This window comes from Borostomias antarcticus (assembly GCF_949987555.1).
Source record: "Borostomias antarcticus genome assembly, chromosome: 4".
In the NCBI taxonomy this organism is placed as follows: domain Eukaryota; kingdom Metazoa; phylum Chordata; class Actinopteri; order Stomiiformes; family Stomiidae; genus Borostomias; species Borostomias antarcticus.
The window spans coordinates 27,326,456-27,347,676 of record NC_140237.1 but is presented as its reverse complement, the minus strand read 5'-3'; the positions used below and the strand labels follow the sequence as shown (position 1 = coordinate 27,347,676).

The window sequence follows — 21,221 nt, the reverse complement described above, 5'->3', positions numbered from 1 at the left end:
GTGTGTGTGTGTGTGTGTGTGTGTGTGTGTGTGTGTGTGTGTGTGTGTGTGTGTGTGTGTGTGTGTGTGTGTGTGTGTGTGTGTGTGTGTGTGTGAACTGTACAGGTCTGTGTGTGTGTGAGAACTGTACAGGTCTGTGTGCGTGAGTGGGTGAACTGCAGGTGTGTGTGTGAGTGGATGAACTGTGCAGGTGTGTGTGTGTGAATGAATGGGTGAAGTGTACAGGTGTGTGTGTGTGAATGAATGGGTGAAGTGTACAGGTGTGTGTGTGTGAAGTGTGCAGGTATGTGTGAAGTGTGCAGGTGTGTGTGTATCTAACAGTCCTGCGTGTGTGTTGTGTTCAGGCATGAGCTCCTGGAGGAGGCGCGCAGGCAGGGCCTCCCCTTCGCCCAGTGGGACGGCCCCACGGTGGTGGTCTGGCTGGAGGTGAGACACACACACACACACACACACACACACACACACACACACACACACAAACACACACACACAAACACACACGCTCACACTCACACACACACACACACACACACTCACACACACAGACTAGACAGGAAACACACCTCCCTCCCTCCCTCCCTCCCTCCCTCCCTCCCTCCCTCCCTCCCTCCCTCCCTCCCTCCCTCCCTCCACCTCCCCTCCTCCCTGCCCAGTGAACTTCTCTTCCTCTGTTCTTGACCATATCTTTCTCCTCCTCCCTGTCGTCCTCTCCTCCTCCCAGCTGTGGGTGGGCATGCCCGCCTGGTACGTGGCGGCGTGCCGCGCCAACGTGAAGAGCGGCGCCATCATGTCGGCGCTGTCGGACACGGAGATCCAGAGAGAGATCGGCATCAGCAACCCGCTGCACCGCCTCAAGCTGCGCCTGGCCATCCAGGAGATCATGTCCCTCACCAGCCCCTCGGCCCCACCCACCTCCAGGACGGTAGGACACGCACGCACGCACGCACACACACACACACACACACACACACACACACACACACGCGCACACACACACGCTCACACACACTCACACACACGATGGGCAACTCCTAGAAATGGTAGGACAAACATACTCAGACTTCAGAAACATGTTTATATCTTAGACCGAATGAAAGATCGGATCCATTATCTGGTCTCCTCATCTGTTGAGCATGACGCTGCCAATCTAATCACGTTTCTTTAAATTAGAATGCATGTTGTACTCACCCATATCACCAATTGGGATGGATTTGTTTGTTACCCGATTATTGCCAAGCTGTCTCTTGTTCTCTTTTGAATCAAATAATTGTATCTAATAATTAACACTGGACCATTAACACTGGACAATTAACTCTGGACAATGCCTTTAATGATCTTCCTCTCCTTTTTACATCCCTCTCTCCTTCCTTTTCTCTCTCCGTCACGTCTCCTTCCTCTTCCTGTTTCACCCGCTGCTCACTGGTTGGTTGGGGGGGGTCACATGCTCAGTCCACGGGGAACGTTTGGGTCACGCATGAAGAGATGGAGAGCCTGGCGGCCACGCCCCCCACGGTCAGTCTCTCTGGACTGGTGGAGTCCTTGGTGGGTCTCTGCTCACTGCTGTCAGCTACAGTAGCATGTCTGCTAACTGGACATTAGTTGTACTGTGTGTCTCTTTGTGTAGTAGGAGTGTGTTATCTTGTGTAGTAGGAGTGTGTGTTATCTTGTGTAGTAGGAGTGTGTGTTATCTTGTGTACTAGGAGAGTGTGTTATCTTGTGTAGTAGGAGTGTGTGGTATCCTGTGTTGCCCTGTGTGTGTGTGTGTGTGTGTGTGTGTGTGTCAGTGTCACAGCTGCTAACGCTGGAGACTGTGTTCATGACAGCAGAGTCACTTCATGCCCATGTTTGACCTGCTACACAAACATGAGAAAACTCTGCATATTCTGTGTTAGGGTAGTGTGTTAGGCTACTGTGTTAGGGTACTGTGTTAGGGTGAGGGATACACCAGATGATGCATTTATATTTCAGTCTCTCTGAGAAAATTATCCTATTTGCGAGGTTAAACCAGTCAGTATGCATACCCAGGTTAAACCAGTCAGTATGCATACCCAGGTTAAACCAGTCAGTATGCATACCCAGGTTAAACCAGTCAGTATGCATACCCAGGTTAAACCAGTCAGTATGCATACCCAGGTTTAACCAGTCAGTATGCATACCCAGGTTAAACCAGTCAGTATGCATACCCAGGTTAAACCAGTCAGTATGCATACCCAGGTTAAACCAGTCAGTATGCATACCCATTTGGGATCAGTTTTTATTAGGGCTGTCAGCGTTAACATTTTAACGCTCACAATTTATCTGGAAATGTCAACACTTTTTTTTTTAAACACAAATTAATCATATTGCCAATTTGACCCCAACGTCCTCCTGGAACTCCGAACGCGAGTGTTGACCTGTCTGAATTAATGAACGGCATGTGAGACATGTAGATCGATGAGTCAGCGGCGTGTTTCACCTGCCTTCCAGTAACTCAGCCAGGTGAACACGCGTGTAAACTCTGAGAACACGTGACCGAGGAGATGGCGCCCGGGGGGCAGAACGAAACATTCAGGTGAAAAAGCTCCCAGATGGAAGTTTAGATAAAACCAAAGTTGTGCTCATACTGCAGGGATGTAGGCCTATTGTCTTTCCACCGGAGAAAGTTAAAGGGGTAGTGTGCTATTTTGGACATTTAGCCCTACAGTATTTGTGGTCTATCAACCATGAACCTGAAACAGAGACCATCATTTCACAGATAGTTCCAGTATTGAGTTAGATGCAGTTTTTCTGCAGGCTCTCACTGGGCTACAATGGAAGTCAATGAGGCACCTGTAAATGCGTTGGGAAAACTATGATAAATGTGCTTTTCTGAGACAGGTAGCACAGGGTGTAATCTGACCAGTCTGTGTGCTTTACTGTGACAGTACTAGGTCCCGTGCCTGAGCAATTTTGGGGGTCAGTGTTTTGCTCAAGGACACTTCGGCACACGCCAGGAACTGGGATCGAACCGGGAACCTTAGTTGTCACATGTTTGAGTTGTATTATTTGCACTGTTGCATGTTGCATCTGCTTTCACACCCGGCACTGACTCAATAACCCAGTTGTGTTTTCGCTCACGTCACTAACGACTCAATAACCCAGTTGTGTTTTCGCTCACGTCACTAACGACTCAGTAACCCAGTTGTGTTCTCTCTCACGTCACTAACGACTCAGTAACCCAGTTGTGTTCTCTCTCACGTCACTAACGCTAACATGCTAACCTCAGGAGGATGACGAGGGCAGCTGGGCCCAGGTTTGCACACACCTCTTTCTTCCTCTCTGTTCATTTCTTTATATCCCGTCTTCTCCCTCTTCCTTTCTTCCTCTGGTTCCTTCGCACTCTTACTCATATCATTTCTCCCATCAATGATTAAACAAAACACGAATGCATCACTTATTTTTGGTTCCAGGAACTAGATTAATCAGACCCTCTTAAAGGAGTAGTAAAGGGAAAACGCATGTTTAGCCCTGTTTTAAGGTTACTTATGATCATATACAATGGTTCAGATCAAAACGTTGACAAAGCTAGCATTTTCAAGAGTTGATAATTGCCCTACCACCGTTTTGGTCATACAAAACAGCATTCAGACTGGACGCATGTCTGCTCTAAGGAAAGAGGGTGATGGCCCGTGTGTCCATGGTGGTTGTGGTTACCTGGAGTGGCTCTGATCCTTGTTTCAGAGCAAAGATTGAATTATTTTAGCCTTTTTTATTTACAAGCTTTGGACAGGTGTCTTCCTTCCTCTCACTGCTATTAGTCTTGTTCCCTAATTGTACATCCTCATGTAGATTCTAGTAGACTTGTATCTGTTTAACCTTAGTACTGTACATAGGCTCTTTCCCCCTCTCTCTCCCTCTTTCTCTCGCTCTCTCTCTTTCTCTCACAAAGACACACACACACACACACACACACAAGGCTGTGGTCACAGTGGTTTTCTATACTTGTACATATCATAGTAGCAGCCACCTTGCACTAGTTTTGCTTCTTATATCCAGTTAGTCTTACCCCCCCTAATGCACAAAGACAAACTGATGTGGCTCCCCTCCCTCCCTCCCTCCCTCCCTCCCTCCCTCCTAGACCCTGGCTTATGGGGACATGAACCATGAGTGGATAGGGAACGAGTGGCTGCCCAGCCTGGGCCTGCCCCAGTACCGGAGCTACTTCATGGAGTCCCTGGTGGACGCACGCATGCTGGACCACCTCACCAAGAAGGACCTGAGGGGACAGCTCAAAATGGTGGACAGCTTCCACAGGTAAGAGACAAAATGGTGGACAGCTTCCAAAGGACACACACACACACAAAATACTTTAGATAAATAATCCAGCGTGTCAGAATGATGCAACAGGCAGTGATTGTGTCCAACTGTCTCTCCTCCTCACTCCTGCTGTGGCTGCTCCGGTCTTCAGGAACAGTTTCCAGTGTGGCGTGATGTGTCTGAGGAGACTAAACTACGACAGGAAAGAGCTGGAGAGACGGCGCGAAGAGTCCCTGCTGGAGCTCAGAGGGAACGGCCATGACGGTAATGACCTCTCCTTTAACCTTTCACCTTTCACATCAACCACTTCCATCACTGCACATGTGAAGCACTAGAAGCACACAACATTTCTGCAATTTTTGTGATGTGTCATTGTGATTAAAGGAAAATGCTCGTTTTTGACAACCTGGACCTTATTTACGACATATTATAAGAAGTTTGACTCACCCAGATCACTTTTGTGTTGTTCGGAGGCCTGTAGAAGAAATTTAAAATCCAGCGCGAGCCAGTATATCCATGTAATGGCGGCGCACGGGGCATAGGGAATGCAGTTTCTCAAAATCCATTTTCGGCCGCTAAACGGTTGTTTTCATCAATCAGATTGCATGAATCGACAGTTGAGATTCCTCTACGCGAGCCATTCTTTCGGTTTTCAAATACGTGGTCTGTAGCCTCTGTAATATGATCTTTACACGCCTCTCCCCCACTTGCTCCAGCACGCATGCGCACAGGCCAGCGCGCAGCCTGCTATTCTCCGGCTCACATTCTCTGCGCTACGATCGTAGTTGGTGCCGAGAATATTGTCGTCGTCATTCGTCAGCAACAATCCGATCGTAGCGCAGAGAATGTGAGGGAGAATAGCCAGTGTAAAGATCATATTACAGAGGCTACAGACCACGTATTTGAAAACCGAAAGAATGGCTCGCGTAGAGGAATCTCAACTGTCGATTCATGCAATCTGATTGATGAAAACAACCGTTTAGCGGCCGAAAATGGATTTTGAGAAACTGCATTCCCTTTGCCCCGTGCGCCGCCATTACATGGATATACTGGCTCGTGCTGGATTTTAAATTTCTTCTACAGGCCTCCGAACAACACAAAAGTGATCTGGGTGAGTCAAACTTCTTATAATATGTCGTAAATAAGGTCCAGGTTGTCAAAAACGAGCATTTTCCTTTAAAGGCCAATGATCTGGTTGTAAAAATGTCTCACGTTTCTCTCATGCTTAACAAACGTGTCAGATGTCCTGGTGTGGACCAACGAGCGAGTGGTCAGCTGGGTTCAGGCCATCGGGCTGAAGGAGTACAGCAACAACCTGTATGAGAGCGGCGTGCACGGCGCCCTGCTGGCCCTGGACGAGGCCTTCGACTACAACGCCTTCGCGCTGCTGCTGCAGATCCCCACCCAGAACACACAGGTGTGTGAACGCTAGGCTCATAGCTGCTGATGGAGTAATAGAATGGGCCGGTGTATAAATGCACCCACCACACAAACACACACACATGTGTGTGCGCGCTTTGCGTCGTGTCTAGCAGCGCCCCATAGCTTTTCTAAAATCACTCTAACCCACGGCCTGTCGTGCTTTATTGCTTAAATAAAGCGGTCATTCTCTGAACCTCATGTGCAATCAAATATTAGAGCTGAAATGCTGTGGTCTTAGATGTGTGAGGTGAACTGGACGACCCGCTCTACCTCCTGAGCCACAGCCGCGCCGCATCTTCTCCTGAAACAAGAAACAACAACAACCTCCGAGCTGGCGATTATGATTGGTTTACACAACGATTGTGATTGGTTTAAAGAAATACAGCTATTTTTTCCCCGATCTCCGAATGGTAATGAGTGCAGCCAGACCTTTCTCCAGCGCTGGCACAGGGTGAACCAAGTGTGGAGATTGGTCTGGCTATGAGAGACTATTGTTGGCTTTTGGCATTTTTCCTGGATGATATTTCTTGTTTTGTTTTGCGGTTTTTTTTAACACATCTGCCAACCACTGTCCCAGCTATGGGTAAATAGCATGGGCAGATGGGGCTCATACGTGAGAAGAGAGGAAAGATCCGCACACTGATTTCTCCCGGTCCACTTTATTGAAATTATACGCAACGTTTCGACCCTTAGGTCTTCATCAGGCAACTTCGAAGTTCTCTCTTCTCACGTATGTACTCTAAGATCCAGCACCTGGCCTACTAAGGTTGGATGTGCGCAAAGCTCTTTTGCCTTTTTTCAGATGGGGCTCATAGCCATGGTAGGCAACCCATCTAGGAGAAGATCACTCCGAACAAAAACCACAGGTGCTGCTCGCGCCTGGCTCCGCACCGTATACCATCTGGAGGTGTGGAGCAAGGGCGGATGAGGGCTTTGAGCCCAAAATGGCCAGAGTAGGGCTGTGAGGAGTTGGCCCCACAGTCCTTAACTAGCAGACAAACCCCGATAGAAGAACACCAGAGAGAGAGCTAGCCAGCCCGGTGGAAGCCCGGGGCCCCCGTCTGGAGCCGGGCCCGTCTGCGAGCGCCTGGTGGCCGGGCGTTCCACGGATCCCGGCCGGGCCCAGCCCGAAAGAGCTACGTGGGAACAACATCTCCTTTTAATCCATCCCATGGACCCACCACCCGCGGGAGGAACTGGGCGGCAAAGGCTGGCTCTGGGGACATGGAACGTGACCTCGCTGGGAGGGAAGGAGCCGGAGCTTGTGAGGGAGGTGGAGCGATACCAATTACACCTGGTGGGGCTAACCTTCATGCACAGCACCGGCGCCGCAACCAAACTCCTGGATAGGGGTTGGACCCTATTCTTCTCTGGAGTTGCTCAGGGTATGAGGCGGAAGGCAGGAGTGGCTATACTAGCTAGCCCCCAGCTAAGCGCCTCTGTGCTGGAGATCACCCCGGTGGACAAGAGGGTCGCCTCCCTACACCTTAGGGCTGTGGGGGGGGGAAACTCTGACTGGTTTGTGCATATGCACTAAACAGTAGTTCGGAATATTCAGCCTTCTTGCTGAATAAGTGGAGCCCTATTTGGGCTATTTGGGGCTCCTGCAGGGGACTCCACTGTCCTATTGGGGGACTTCAATGCACATGTGGGCAATGATGGAGACACTTGGAGGGGCGTGATAGGGAGGCATGGCTACCACGATCTGAACCCGAGTGCTGTTTTGTTGTTGGACTTCTGTGCTAGTCACGGTTTGTCCATAACAAACACCATGTTCGAACACAAGGATGCCCACAAGTACACTTGGCATCAGAACACCTTAGGCCGAAGATCAATGATCGATTTTGTTATCGTATCATCTGATCTGAGGCCATGTGTCTTAGACACTCGGGTGAAGAGAGGGGCAGAGCTGTCCACTGATCACCATCTGGTGGTGAGCTGGGTTAGATGGCGGGGGAAGCCTCTGGACAGACCTGGAAAACCCAAGCATTTAGTGAGGGTGACCTGGGAACGTCTGGAGGAAGAGCCTGTCCAGAGAGAATTCAACTGCCACCTCCGGCAGAGCTTCTCAGGCATCCCTGAGGAGGTTGGGGACATCGAACACGAGTGGTCGGTGTTCAAAGCCTCCATTGCTGAAGCTGCGGCTGGGAGTGGCCTGAGGGCCATGGGTACCTCAAGGGGCGGTAATCCTCAGACACTAGGGATGCACCGATGCCTTGTTGACTGCCATCGGCAAATAAAATGACATTTACCGATGGTAGTGGCCGATGTTATGTCGCAACAATTACGGCTTTTTTTGTTGCAAAACATAGCCTACCCAGCTGCAGATTCGGAGAAGATCCGTGACGTAACGCCGCAAATGCACGTGTAAATAAATATCGGCCATCGGCCGGATTGTTATTTTAAACATCGGCATCGGCCCAGAATTTTGCAATCGGTGCATCCCTATCAGACACCGTGGTGGATACCGGTGGTCAGGGAAGCCGTCCGACTGAAGAAGGAGGCCTTCCAGGACATGTTAGCCCGGAGGACCCCAGAAGCAGTTGCAGGGTATCGACGGGCCCGGAGGGCTGCAGCCTCGTCCGTGACAAAGGCAAAACAGCGGGTGTGGGAGGAGTTTGGAGAAACCATGGAGAAGGACTTTCGGTCAGCACCAAGGTGTTTCTGGAAGACAATCTGACACCTCAGGAAGGGAAAGTGGGGGACCATCCAAGCTGTATACAGCAAGGATGGGACACTGCTGACCTCAACTGAGGAGGTCGTTGAGCGTTGGAAGGAGCACTTTGAGGAACTCCTGAACCCGACTAACCCACCCGCTACAATCGAGGCAGAGCCAGAAGATGAAGAGGGGTCATCGTCAATTTCCCTGGAGGAGGCCACTGAGGTAGTCAAACAACTCCACAGTGGCAAAGCCCCATGGACTGATGAGATCCGCCCAGAAATGCTGAAGGTGCTGGGTGTTGAGGGGCTGTCTTGGTTGACACGCCTCTTTAACATTGCGTGGAAGTCCGGGTCAGTGCCAAAGGAGTGGCAGAGTGGGGTGGTGGTCCAATTACAGAGGCAATATTCAAAAAAGGGGACCAGAGGGTGTGTGCCAATTACAGAGGCATCACATTACTCAGGCTCCCAGGGAAAGTGTACTTTAGAGCTGGAAAGGAGGGTCCGGCCGATAGTCGAACCTCAGATTGAAGAGGAACAATGCGGATTCCCTCCTGGTCGTGGAAACACCGACCAGCTCTTCACTCGCAAGGATCTTGGAGGGGGCTTGGGTGTTTGCCCAACCTGTCTACATGTGTTTTGTGGATTTGGACAAGGTTTACGACCAGGTCCCTCGAGAGGTCTTGTGGAGGGTTATGCGGGAGTATGGGGTGAGGGGGTCCTTACTTAGGGCCATCCAATCCCTGTACACCCAGAGCGAGAGCTGTGTCTGTGTCCTCTGCAGTAAGTCGTTTTCCTTTCCAGTGGGGGTTGGCCTTCGCCAGGGCTGCGCTTTGTCTCCAATCCTGTTTGTGATTTTCATGGACAGGATATTGAGGCGTAGCCGTGGGGAGGTGGGTTTGCAGTTCGGTGAGCTGAGGATCGCGTCGCTGCTGTTTGCAGATAATGTGGTCCTGATGGCATCATCGGCCTGCGACCTCCTGTACTCTCTGGATAGGTTCGCAACTGAGTGTGAAGCGGCTGGGATGAGAATCAGCCCCTCTAAATCTGAGGCCATGGTTCTCAGCAGGAAACCGGTGGTTTATCTGCTCCGAATAGGAAATGAGTCCTTACCCCAAGTGAAGGAGTTCAAGTATCTTGGGGTCTTGTTCATGAGTGAGGGAACGATGGAGAGGGAGTTTGGCCTGGAGAATCGGAGCAGCTGGTGCGGTTCTGCAGTTCCTTTACCGCACTGTTGTGACGAAAAGAGAGCTGAGCCAAAAGGCAAAGCTCTCGATCTACCGGTCTATCTTCGTCCCCACCCTCACCTATGGTCATGAAGGAGATGTAGAGCTGCTGCTCCTTTGCAACGAAAGGAGCCAGTTGTGGTGGTTCGGGCATCTAGTGAGGATGCCTCCTGGGCGCCTCCCTAGGGAGGTGTACCAGGCGTGTCCAGCTGGGAGGAGGCCGTAGGCCAGACCCAGGTCGCGGGACTACATCTTCGCACTGGCCTGTGAGCGGCTAAAGATTCCCCAGGCAGAGCTGGTTGATGCTGCTAGGGAAAGGGATGTCTGGGGCCCCCTGCTGGAACTGCTGCCTCTGCGACCCGACCCCGGATAAGCGGATGACGATGAATGGATGTATGTGTTTTTTTTAAGTCCAATAAAGCTGCAGCATCACTCATAACCACATTTAGTCTGGTCTTCTTGCACATGAAGAATGTCCAACACGGGATTTGGAGTGGCAAAAACACAGGTGTACAGGTTTCAGTATACAGAGTCTTATGGAATAGACACTTGGCCTAAGTCTGTCTACCTTCTCTGTGTACGAAGTGTCTGCCTGCCACGTTCAGAGCCAGAATCAGTGTTCCAAGGACAAAATGCCCCTTAAATACTGTTTTCCTACCTGCGTACCAGTATCAGATAAGGTTCTGATTAAACGGCGCTAGGGGAGCCAAGATGACCCTTAGTTGCTATTCCCAGTGAACTTGTGCCAGACTTGAAGGTTCCATAACACTCGTGTGCGTCAGCTGTGGTGCCTAACCTGTAAGACGCAACCCCCTAGACTTTAACCATTAATGAATTTACGACTTTCAGGAGGGCCCTCTTTCTAAATAAGATATGACCTTAGACGGTGGGATTAGGCCTCTCTCCTAGTCTGCACTCGCAAACGTTGACCCCTTAACATGACTTCTTCTGCTAGGCCAGGTTGGCGTTGGTGTTGAATACCCTTTAGAAACTACAGGACACATATATGATATAAGCAAATCTCTCCCAGATCCTTTCTTGAATCTCATGGTCTTCTCTCCCTCCTCCTCTTCTCTCCCTCCTCCTCCCCCTCCTCCCCTCAGGCGAGAGCAGCCCTGGAGCGCGAGTACAGCAGCCTGCTGGCCATCGGCACCGAGAGGAGGATGGAGGAGGTGAAACACACACACACACACACACACACACACACACACACCACACACACACACCTTATTCCCTCAGATAGAATAACACACACCTTATTCCCTCAGATAGAATAACACACATTATTCCCTCAGATAGAATACAACAGACTGTAAGACACAATTGTTTAGACACATCAATCACTCAAATTAAGGAGACTGCTTTAAACTCTCTCCCCCCATCCTCCCCCCTCTCTCTCTCCCCATCCTCCCCCTCTCCCTCCCCTCCTCCCCCTCTCTCTCCCCTCCTCCCCCTCTCTCCCATCCTCTCCCTCTCTCTCCCCATCCTCCCCCTCTCTCTCTCCATCCTCCCCCTTTCTCTCTCCATCCTCCCCCTCTCTCCCATCCTCCCCCTTTCTCTCTCCATCCTCCCCCCTCTCTCCCATCCTCCCCCTCTCTCCATCCTCCCCCTCTCTCTCTCTCCATCCTCCCCCCTTTCTCTCCCATCCTCCCCCTCTCTCCCATCCTCCCCCTCTCTCTCCTATCCTCTACCTCTCTCTCCCCTCCTCCCCCTCTCTCTCCCATCATCTCTCTGTTCAGGATGATGAGAGGAGTTTTCGGCGCGCCCCCTCCTGGAGGAAGAAGTTCCGTCCTAAGGACATGCGAGGGGGCGTGGCCCCCGGCTCCTCGGACACGCTGCCCGCCAGCTTCAGGGTCCCCAGCAGCAGCGCCGGGTCCCCCGCCACCCAGCCAAAGAGGAGCCCCATGGACGGTAGGCCCGGAGGGGGGGGGGGGCGTAGGACTGGGGGCTGGGGGTTAGGAGTGGGGCTTAGGACTGGGGGCGGGGGTGCAGGTAGGTGGCCTGGGGGTTAGGACTGGGGGCGGGGGTGCAGGTGGGGGGGCTGGGGGTTAGGACTGGGGGCGGGGGGTGCAGGAGGGGGGGCTGGGGGTTAGGACTGGGGGCGGGGGTGCAGGTGGGGGGGCTGGGGGTTAGGACTGGGGGCGGGGGTGCAGGTGGGGGGGCTGGGGGTTAGGACTGGGGGCGGGGGGTGCAGGTGGGGGGGGGGCATGTAGGTCTCAGGGAGGGGGCGTGTAGGACGGGGGGGGGGCAGGGTTTTGTGTGCAACTACTGTGTGTGGAGGAGGTAGAGGATGGAGGGAAGTGCTTGTGTTTTTAGGATGAGTGAGTTTAACAGGTCCAAGCGTCATAACTGATTTGAATGGATATTAAACCAGCTACGCGCCTTGAAAAATATGTGTTTGTGTTGATGGTTGTGCTTCTTCCTGTGTGTGCTCGTTCTGCTTTGTGTGTGTCTGGAGACTGTGAGTAACTAACGGCATGTTTCTGCACGGGTTTGGATCGGAACACAGGGAGTCAGTCTGCCATTCAGAGGCTGGACACGGCCACAGTCAGGACCTACTCATGCTAACACTAATACACACGGTGAGTGCACACACACACACACACACACACACAGACACACACACACACACTCTTCAACCCCCCAGCTACATACACACACTCGCTTGATTTTCGACAGAGGACATGAGAAAGAAGCGTTCTCCCTGCGCGCGCACACACACACACACACACACACACACACACACACACACACACACACACACACACACACACACACACACACTCTCTCAAACTAAGAGTGACCTACATCTCAGTGCAGAATAACTCCTGTCTCTTGTTTTGTGTGCACACAGCAGCAGCAGCTCGTCCTTCTGGTTCTCTGCTATAATAACGCATGTTCACGCCTCTCTCTCTCTCCTCTCCTGTCCTCCTCTCTCTCTCTCTCCTCTCCTCCTCTCTCTCTCTCTCTCTCTCCTCTCCTCCTCTCTCTCTCTCTCTCCTCTCCTCTCTCTCTCTCCTCTCCTCCTCCTCTCTCTCTACTCTCCTCTCCTCCTCTCTCTCTCCTCTCCTCTCTCTCTCCTCTCCTCTCCTCTCTCCTCTCTTTCTCATCTCCTCTCCTCCTCTCTCTCTCCTCTCCTGTCCTCCTCTCTCTCCTCTCCTCTCCTCTCCTCCTCTCTCTCCTCTCTCTCCTCTCCTCCTCTCTCTCTCTCCTCTCCTCCTGTCCTCTCTCCTCTCCTCTCCTCCCCTCCTCTCTCTCTCTCCTCTCCTCTCCTCCTCTCTCCTCTGCTCTCCTCCTCTCTCTCCTCTCCTCTCTCTCTCCTCTCCCCTCTCTCCTCTCCTGTCCTCCTCTCTCTCTCTCGTCTCCTCTCTCTCCCTCTCCTCTCCTCTCCTCTCTCTCTCCTGTCCTCCTCTCTCCTCTCCTCCTCTCTCTCTCCTCTCCTCCTCTCCTCCTCTCTCTCCTCTCCTCCTCTCTCTCCTCTCCTCCTCTCTCTCTCCTCTCCTCCTCTCTCTCCTCTCCTGTCCTCCTCTCTCTCTCCTCTCCTCCTCTCTCTCCTCTCCTGTCCTCCTCTCTCCTCTCCTCCTCTCTCTCTCCTCTCCTCCTCTCTCTCTCCTCTCCTCCTCCTCTCTCCTCTCCTCCTCTCTCTCCTCTCCTCCTCTCTCTCTCCTCTCCTCCTCTCTCTCCTCTCCTGTCCTCTCTCTTTCCTCTCCTCCTCTCTCTCTCCTCTCCTCTTTCTGCTCCATCCTGCTTTTCTGCTCCTCCGCTTTTCTCTCCTCTCAGTTTATCCTCATTATTTCTATAGGTGACTGTTGGTTGGACGACGGCGGTGAATTCTCCCCCTACCAGGAACGGATGCTGAACTGACCAGCAAGATCACTACAGAGATCACTACAGAGATCACTAGAGATCACTAGAGATCACTACAGAGATCACTACAGAGATCACTAGAGATCACTACAGAGATCACTACAGAGATCACTACAGAGATCACTAGAGATCACTACAGAGATCACTACAGAGATCACTACAGAGATCACTAGAGATCACTAAAGAGATCACTAGAGATCAGAGTTTGTTTTGTTTTTTTAAGAGAAAGAACAAGTGATGTTCTCAGCGATCTCAATATCTTTAGTGGACACATCCTAGATTTATCAGTGTTTATTATTATATTTATGTAAGCTAATGGGACATTTCATTTATGTTAGATTTGTCATGTAATCTCTTTACATCCCCTAATTCACCCTCCTCCCTTTTAGAACATGTTTTCCTACTGTGCCCTTATCAAGTTTAACTCTCACCTCATTGAGTGTTCAACTGTCTGGAGTTTGTATATTTATATAAGCAGACATTTTATCTAATCTTTTTTTAAATCTTGTATTGACCAGATGTATGTTTTTTCCTCTCTGTCCTTGGTTCTATTTGTAATAGCTGAACTGAAGCTCGAGTGACTTTGATACATGATATTACTTCATTTTATCCTCTATGCTCTTCTTAACATTTGTAATGTTTGCATATCAATCATGATTATTTGTAAATGCATCTCTTAGGTCAATGGATTTATGAATATCAGACAAACTGCTGGAGATATCAGACTAACTGCTTGATGCTGGGTTGCCTTTCACCTGACTGTAACCAGGGGCCATGGAACCTGTGTGTAACCACAGGTCGTGGAACCTGTCGGTTCAAGTGGCAACTTAAAATAAGACAATTATTTTTTCTTCTCTTCTCCTTTTCTTTTCTACAATACCAAAACGAAACTCTTGAAAATGCAAACAAAAGCCATAAAATGGTAGCAAAGGCTGCTGTCAGATGCAAGTTCTCTGGTTGTCCTCGCATGCCGGAACTCCCCATTCCTCTTCCAGCCCCCCTTTCCTCTGAGAGCTCACCTGGTGGCTCCTCCCCCTCTCCCCAGCCCCGCCCCCTCTCTGAGAGCTCACCTGGTGGCCCATCTCCCCAGCCCCGCCCCCTCTCTGAGAGCTCACCTGGTGGCTCCTCCCCCTCTCCCCAGCCCCGCCCCCTCTCTGAGAGCTCACCTGGTGGCCCATCTCCCCAGCCCCGCCCCCTCTCTGAGAGCTCACCTGGTGGCTCCTCCCCCTCTCTCCAGCCCCGCCCCCTCTCTGAGAGCTCACCTGGTGGCTCCTCCCCCTCTCCCCAGCCCCGCCCCCTCTCTGAGAGCTCACCTTGTGGCTCCTCCCCCTCTCCCCAGCCCAGCCCCCTCTCTAAGAGCTCACCTGGTGGCTCCTCCCTCTCTCCCCAGCCCCGCCCCCTCTCTGAGAGCTCACCTGGTGGCTCCTCTCCCCAGCCCCGCCCCCTCTCTGAGAGCTCACCTGGTGGCTCACATGAAGGGAAGCGCTCTTCTTCGACGGACCAACTTCACTGTGGCCTCAACCGGTCCCCGCTGTGACTATATACTCCCCAAAGCGGTGCGATCAACACAAACCTTTTTAAAAACACTCTATACAAAGACTTCTTATTAAGCCTTATCATTTTTATCTCCTCATTTTCTGTCCTTCTTATTTATTCCTCACTGTGTTTTTGTCGCTGTCTTGTTTTTAGAAGTTGCCACATTTTTTGTGTGTGGCAGAGCTGTTTGTTGTTTCAGCTGATGTCGAATGAAACAGGTTCCTCTGTAATTTTTCCAAGGCAAATAATATGGAACTGAAGATTTTTCCTCCATGTACTGCATACTGTAGTATACTGTAGTTATGTTACCCACTTCCTGTCATCTTGTCATTTAGTCATTTTATGGACAATGCAAATCATGTGACGACTGTTTTTAAATTGGCTCACTTCTCATTAGAAATCCTCCTGATTGTGTAACAGAAGTTCTGTGCAGTCTGAGTTCTGATGAAATATTTTTATCACAGTATTATTTATTGCTTACTTTCAATAAAATTCTGAAACTTATTTTCCACTGCCAATAAAAATACTGTCTGTTTTAAAACACCCTTTTCTGTTAATGCTCTTATAATGCTTAGATGTCGACTAGTAATGCTTTAGTCGGTGGAAGACACACTCAGTATTTAGTATTTATTGGCTAAATATGTTACCGTAAAATAGTAATTCATGATGTTGGTAAAGCCATTACTCTTTTTCAGCCACTATTGCGTCCATTCTAGTAAAAGATCACAATTAGTTTTGTTTTACGTATCCTATTGCAGGGGAAAGTGATCCGGACCTGGGTGTGTCTCTCTTTTAAGTGTCCTGTGAATAATAGAACCTACAGGTTCGTTAGTGTCCTGTGAATACACATGGAACCTACAGGTTAGTTAGTGAATACACATGGAACCTACAGGTTAGTTAGTGAATACACATGGAACCTACAGGTTAGTTAGTGAATACACATGGAACCTACAGGTTAGTTAGTGAATACACATGGAACCTACAGGTTAGTTAGTGAATACACATGGAACCTACAGGTTATTTAGTGAATACACATGGAACCTACAGGTTAGTTAGTGAATACACATGGAACCTACAGGTTCGTTAGTGTCCTGTGAATACACATGGAACCTACAGGTTAGTTAGTGAATACACATGGAACCTACAGGTTCGTTAGTGTCCTGTGAATACACATGGAACCTACAGGCTAGTTAGTGAATACACATGGAACCTACTGTACAGGTTAGTTAGTGTCCTGTGAATAATTGAACCTACAGGTTAGTTAGTGTCCTGTGAATAATGGAACCTACAGGTTCGTTAGTGTCCTGTGAATACACATGGAACCTACAGGTTAGTTCAATCAATCAATCAAAGCTTTATTTGTATAGCGCATTTCATACCCAGAGGCAACACAATGCGCTTTACAGAGAACAGGGGAGGTGGGCATACGACCCACTCTCTACATATTCCAGAGGGAAGCAAAAAAAACAGACTACTGCAGCTGTGTGGGTCACTGGGTCTGTACACAGTCAATGCAGTAGCACTGTAGATGACATGTTAACAGACATAGATCCAGTGCACCTCAGGGCATTCAGCCCTTTAACCCCCCGATCTGACCACAGCAGAATCACCCTGTATTTAAAACACACTCAAACATACCACATTGAAGTGGAGTCCAATACACTACACAGAGCAGGGCGACCCTATACATGGAATGAAAATAGACAAGAAAATTATCAGCAGGAAATTGGAAGTGAAAAAATGCAATCACTATTAAACAACTTTCTCATTAAAACATCCCCTAAACAAAGAAGGAGTGAGCCTGACTCTGCAGGATATAAACTCCATCTGTAACAATTTGGCTCCTTGTCTAATTTAAATAAATCACCAGAACCCCAAAACAGAAAGGGAAATAATGACAAATGGTTTGATTCTGAATGCAAACACCAGAGAAAAGCACTCAGAAAACTATCAAACCAAAAACACAGAGATCCAGACAACCACGAGATACGACTTCAATATAACCCCTAACCCAACTCTAGAACAATACCATCACACCATCAAACTCTAAAACAATACCATCACACCATCAAACTCTAAAACAATACCATCACACCATCAAACTCTAAAACAATACCATCACACCATCACACTCTAAAACAATACCATCACACCATCACACTCTAAAACAATACCATCACATCATCACACTCTAAAACAATACCATCACATCATCAAACTCTAAAACAATACTATCACACCATCACACTCTAAAACAATACTATCACACCATCAAACTCTAAAACAATACCATTACAACATCACACTCTAAAACAATACCATCACACCATCAAACTCTAAAACAATACTATCACACCATCACACTCTAAAACAATACTATCACACCATCAAACTCTAAAACAATACCATCACACCATCACACTCTAAAACAATACCATCACATCATCACACTCTAAAACAATACCATCACACCATCACACTCTAAAACAATACCATCACACCATCAAACTCTAAAACAATACCATCACACCATCACACTCTAAAACAATACCATCACACCATCAAACTCTAAAACAATACCATCACACCATCACACTCAAAAAACAATACCATAACACCATCACACTCTAAAACAATACCATCACACTCTAAAACAATACCATCACACCATCACACTCTAAAACAATACTATCACACCATCACACTCTAAAACAATACTATCACACCATCAAACTCTAAAACAATACCATCACACCATCACACTCTAAAACAATACCATAACACCATCACACTCTAAAACAATACCATCACACCATCACACTCTAAAACAATACCATCACACCATCAAACTCTAAAACAATACTATCACACCATCACACTCTAAAACAATACCATCACACTCTAAAACAATACCATCACACCATCAAACTCTAAAACAATACCATCACACCATCACACTCTAAAACAATACCATCACACCATCAAACTCTAAAACAATACCATCACACCATCAAACTCTAAAACATTACCATCACATCATCACACTCTAAAACAATACCATCACACCATCACACTCTAAAACAATACCATCACACCATCACACTCTAAAACAATACCATCACATCATCACACTCTAAAACAATACCACCACACCATCACACTCTAAAACAATACCATCACACTCTAAAACAATACCATCACACCATCAAACTCTAAAACAATACCATCACACCATCACACTCTAAAACAATACCATCACACCATCAAACTCTAAAACAATACCATCACACCATCACACTCTAAAACATTACCATCACATCATCACACTCTAAAACAATACCATCACACCATCACACTATAAAACAATACCATCACACCATCACACTCTAAAACAATACCATCACATCATCACACTCTAAAACAATACTATCACACCATCAAACTCTAAAACAATACTATCACACCATCACACTCTAAAACAATACCATAACACCATCACACTCTAAAACAATACCATCACACCATCACACTCTAAAACAATACCATCACACCATCACACTCTAAAACAATACCATAACACCATCACACTCTAAAACAATACCATCACACCATCAAACTCTAAAACAATACAATCACACCATCAGATCAAACCAGTTAAAGGCTTATGAAACAAACAGAACATGCAACATAATAATGGGAAGTTAAAAACAGGTAAAGAAGGTTCTTCAGACTCCCAGAAGTCAACAGAAAGCATGCTGAAATCCAAGGGTCGTCGGTTAAATTCCCATGTTTACTTCTAAAACCAATTGCCCTTTGTCACAAAGGCAGTGAGATTGCGCTCTCATTTAATTAATAAAAAAAATCATGAATAATGTCAAATCTATTTCAGAAGAGCGGCAAAATGTATTTTTCTCAGAGAAACTCCACTAATACTCCTGTCCTTTTCTAGTTATTGAGTGCACTTAAGGTTGTGTTCTTTATTCTACTATGTTAACCAGCCGCTTGTTGCTTCGGGAGACTGCCAGCGGCCTGTATTTCATGCATGAACTGGACCCAATCAGGGGCTATGGTCTACCTGCCAGGGAGCAGAACAGCACTCGGAACAGTCCCTGATTGGTCTGTTTATTTTGTAATTTCTGGAAATCAATGTGGATGGGGAGGAGTCCAGACTGACCCGTGGAGAGCAGAATGTGAGCTCGCGTGATGAGGGTGGCGACGCCAGGCATGCACTCGTAGGCCTCATTATATATGACCTGGTAGGCTACACAAACCTCATTATATATGACCTTGTAGGCTACACAGACCTCATTATATATGACCTGGCAGGCTACACAAACCTCATTATATATGACCTGGTAGGCTACACAGACCTCTCATTATATATGACCTGGTAGGCTACACAGGCCTCTCATTATATATGACCTGGTAGGCTACACAGGCCTCTCATTATATATGACCTGGTAGGCTACACAAACCTCATTATATATGACCTTGTAGGCTACACAGGCCTCTCATTATATATGACCTGGTAGGCTACACAAACCTCATTATATATGACCTTGTAGGCTACACAGGCCTCTCATTATATATGACCTGGTAGGCTACACAAACCTCATTATATATGACCTTGTAGGCTACACAGGCCTCTCATTATATATGACCTGGTAGGCTACACAGACATCTCATTATATATGACCTGGTAGGCTACACAGGCCTCTCATTATATATGACCTGGTAGGCTACACAGGCCTCTCATTATATATGACCTGGTAGGCTACACAAACCTCATTATATATGACCTTATAGGCTACACAGGCCTCTCATTATATATGACCTGGCAGGCTACACAAACCTCATTATATATGACCTTGTAGGCTACACAGGCCTCTCATTATATATGACCTGGTAGGCTACACAAACCTCATTATATATGACCTTGTAGGCGACACAGGCCTCTCATGCAGATTTATGCAAATAGCAGCATCTGCAATAAAACCAGATCTTTTCTGTCCCCTGACAGGCTTGTGCCAGAGTGAGGAGTCCTGACAATGTCATATCAAAAGTGGGTTCTGAGCTCCGAGTCTTGAGCCTTCTTGATAAGGATGCATCCTGTCGTGTTGGACCTGAACGCACAGTGACATTCGGACATGGTGTGATCAATGTCACCCTTTGTTACCCTAATCACACTTCCTGCTTGGCCCCTTAAAGACATGACTGCATTGGCATTTGAATTGTGTTACACAGAGAGCAGGTGTAGTACATGGAAATGCAAATGAAATGATTGCATTTGAATATTGAGTCAAACAATGCAGGCAGAAGTGGAAAATGACAATGCAATCCCACTTTGCATTAACATTTGAATTATGCTGCATTACATACAGTATATGCTTCCATACCAAAAGAGCTTGGTGACAGGTATGCAATAGGGCGCTGTTTCACCAGCACATTGAAACTAGAATTGGTGCTCAGAGAACATAGACCTCCGCCCCTGAATGCCCTTTTTATTACCTCCGCGACAGCGACAGCACAGGGCAAGAGGTAATGTTTTCGGTGGCGTGTTTGTGCGTTTCTCTGTTAGCAGGATTAAGCAAAAACTAGTGGACTGATTTTCACTGGGTGGTCCAACTTAGAACCGTTATAATTTTGGAGTGGATCCGAATCCACTCTTAATACACAGGTCGGGTCCGCGGGCCCAAACACAGCCGGACTGCCCATTCATCTCCATTCAGTTTTTGATACTAGGATTACGCAAAAACTACCAACCCATTTTTATGAAACTCAGTGGAGGGGTGTATCATGGGCCACCTTCGAACCCATTCAATTTTGGAGCAGAAATGAATCACGGGCCGGATCCACGAATGAAAACAGAACTTAGATGAAGCCAGCTCCCTGTGTGGGGGTGCTAGAGACACGGGTTTGGACTGAGGTAGTCTCAGCGCCAGACCCATGAGAGTTATTTTGCTGATGCACTATAAGCTACGCTAACTACGTTGTTTGGACTATAGGATAACACAAAAACTACCACACTACTTGTCATGAAACTCTGTGGAGGGGTGTAGCATGGGCCAATTTAGAACCCATTACATTTTGGCACAGAGCCACGAAATGAGAAAACCTTGGTAATATGAAATGCACTTGATTGGACTTTATTCACATTTTTTATCAAAATAATTCTAACTGAATTGAGGATTCCATGACTACATTGCACATTCAATTGCCAGTTGTAAAATGATTTTC

At 48.1% G+C, this 21,221-nt stretch overlaps 1 protein-coding gene across 2 annotated transcripts in view; it reads left to right on the top strand.

Moving 5' to 3' along the window:
• ppfia1 (PTPRF interacting protein alpha 1) overlaps positions 1-14,915 on the top strand; it is a 67,502-nt gene extending 52,587 nt beyond the window's left edge. The window contains exons 20-29 of one of the 2 annotated variants that reach the window (XM_084436999.1): positions 345-426; positions 722-922; positions 1,450-1,542; positions 4,097-4,272; positions 4,427-4,539; positions 5,517-5,692; positions 10,685-10,753; positions 11,321-11,492; positions 12,091-12,163; positions 13,362-14,915. In XM_084436999.1, the coding sequence (XP_084293125.1) occupies positions 345-426; positions 722-922; positions 1,450-1,542; positions 4,097-4,272; positions 4,427-4,539; positions 5,517-5,692; positions 10,685-10,753; positions 11,321-11,492; positions 12,091-12,149 (1,141 nt within the window). In that variant the 3' untranslated portion in view covers positions 12,150-12,163; positions 13,362-14,915. The remainder of the gene's footprint in view (positions 1-344; positions 427-721; positions 923-1,449; positions 1,543-4,096; positions 4,273-4,426; positions 4,540-5,516; positions 5,693-10,684; positions 10,754-11,320; positions 11,493-12,090; positions 12,164-13,361) is intronic. The other variant, XM_084437000.1, reaches the window with a different exon arrangement.
• Positions 14,916-21,221: the final 6,306 nt, after the last annotated feature.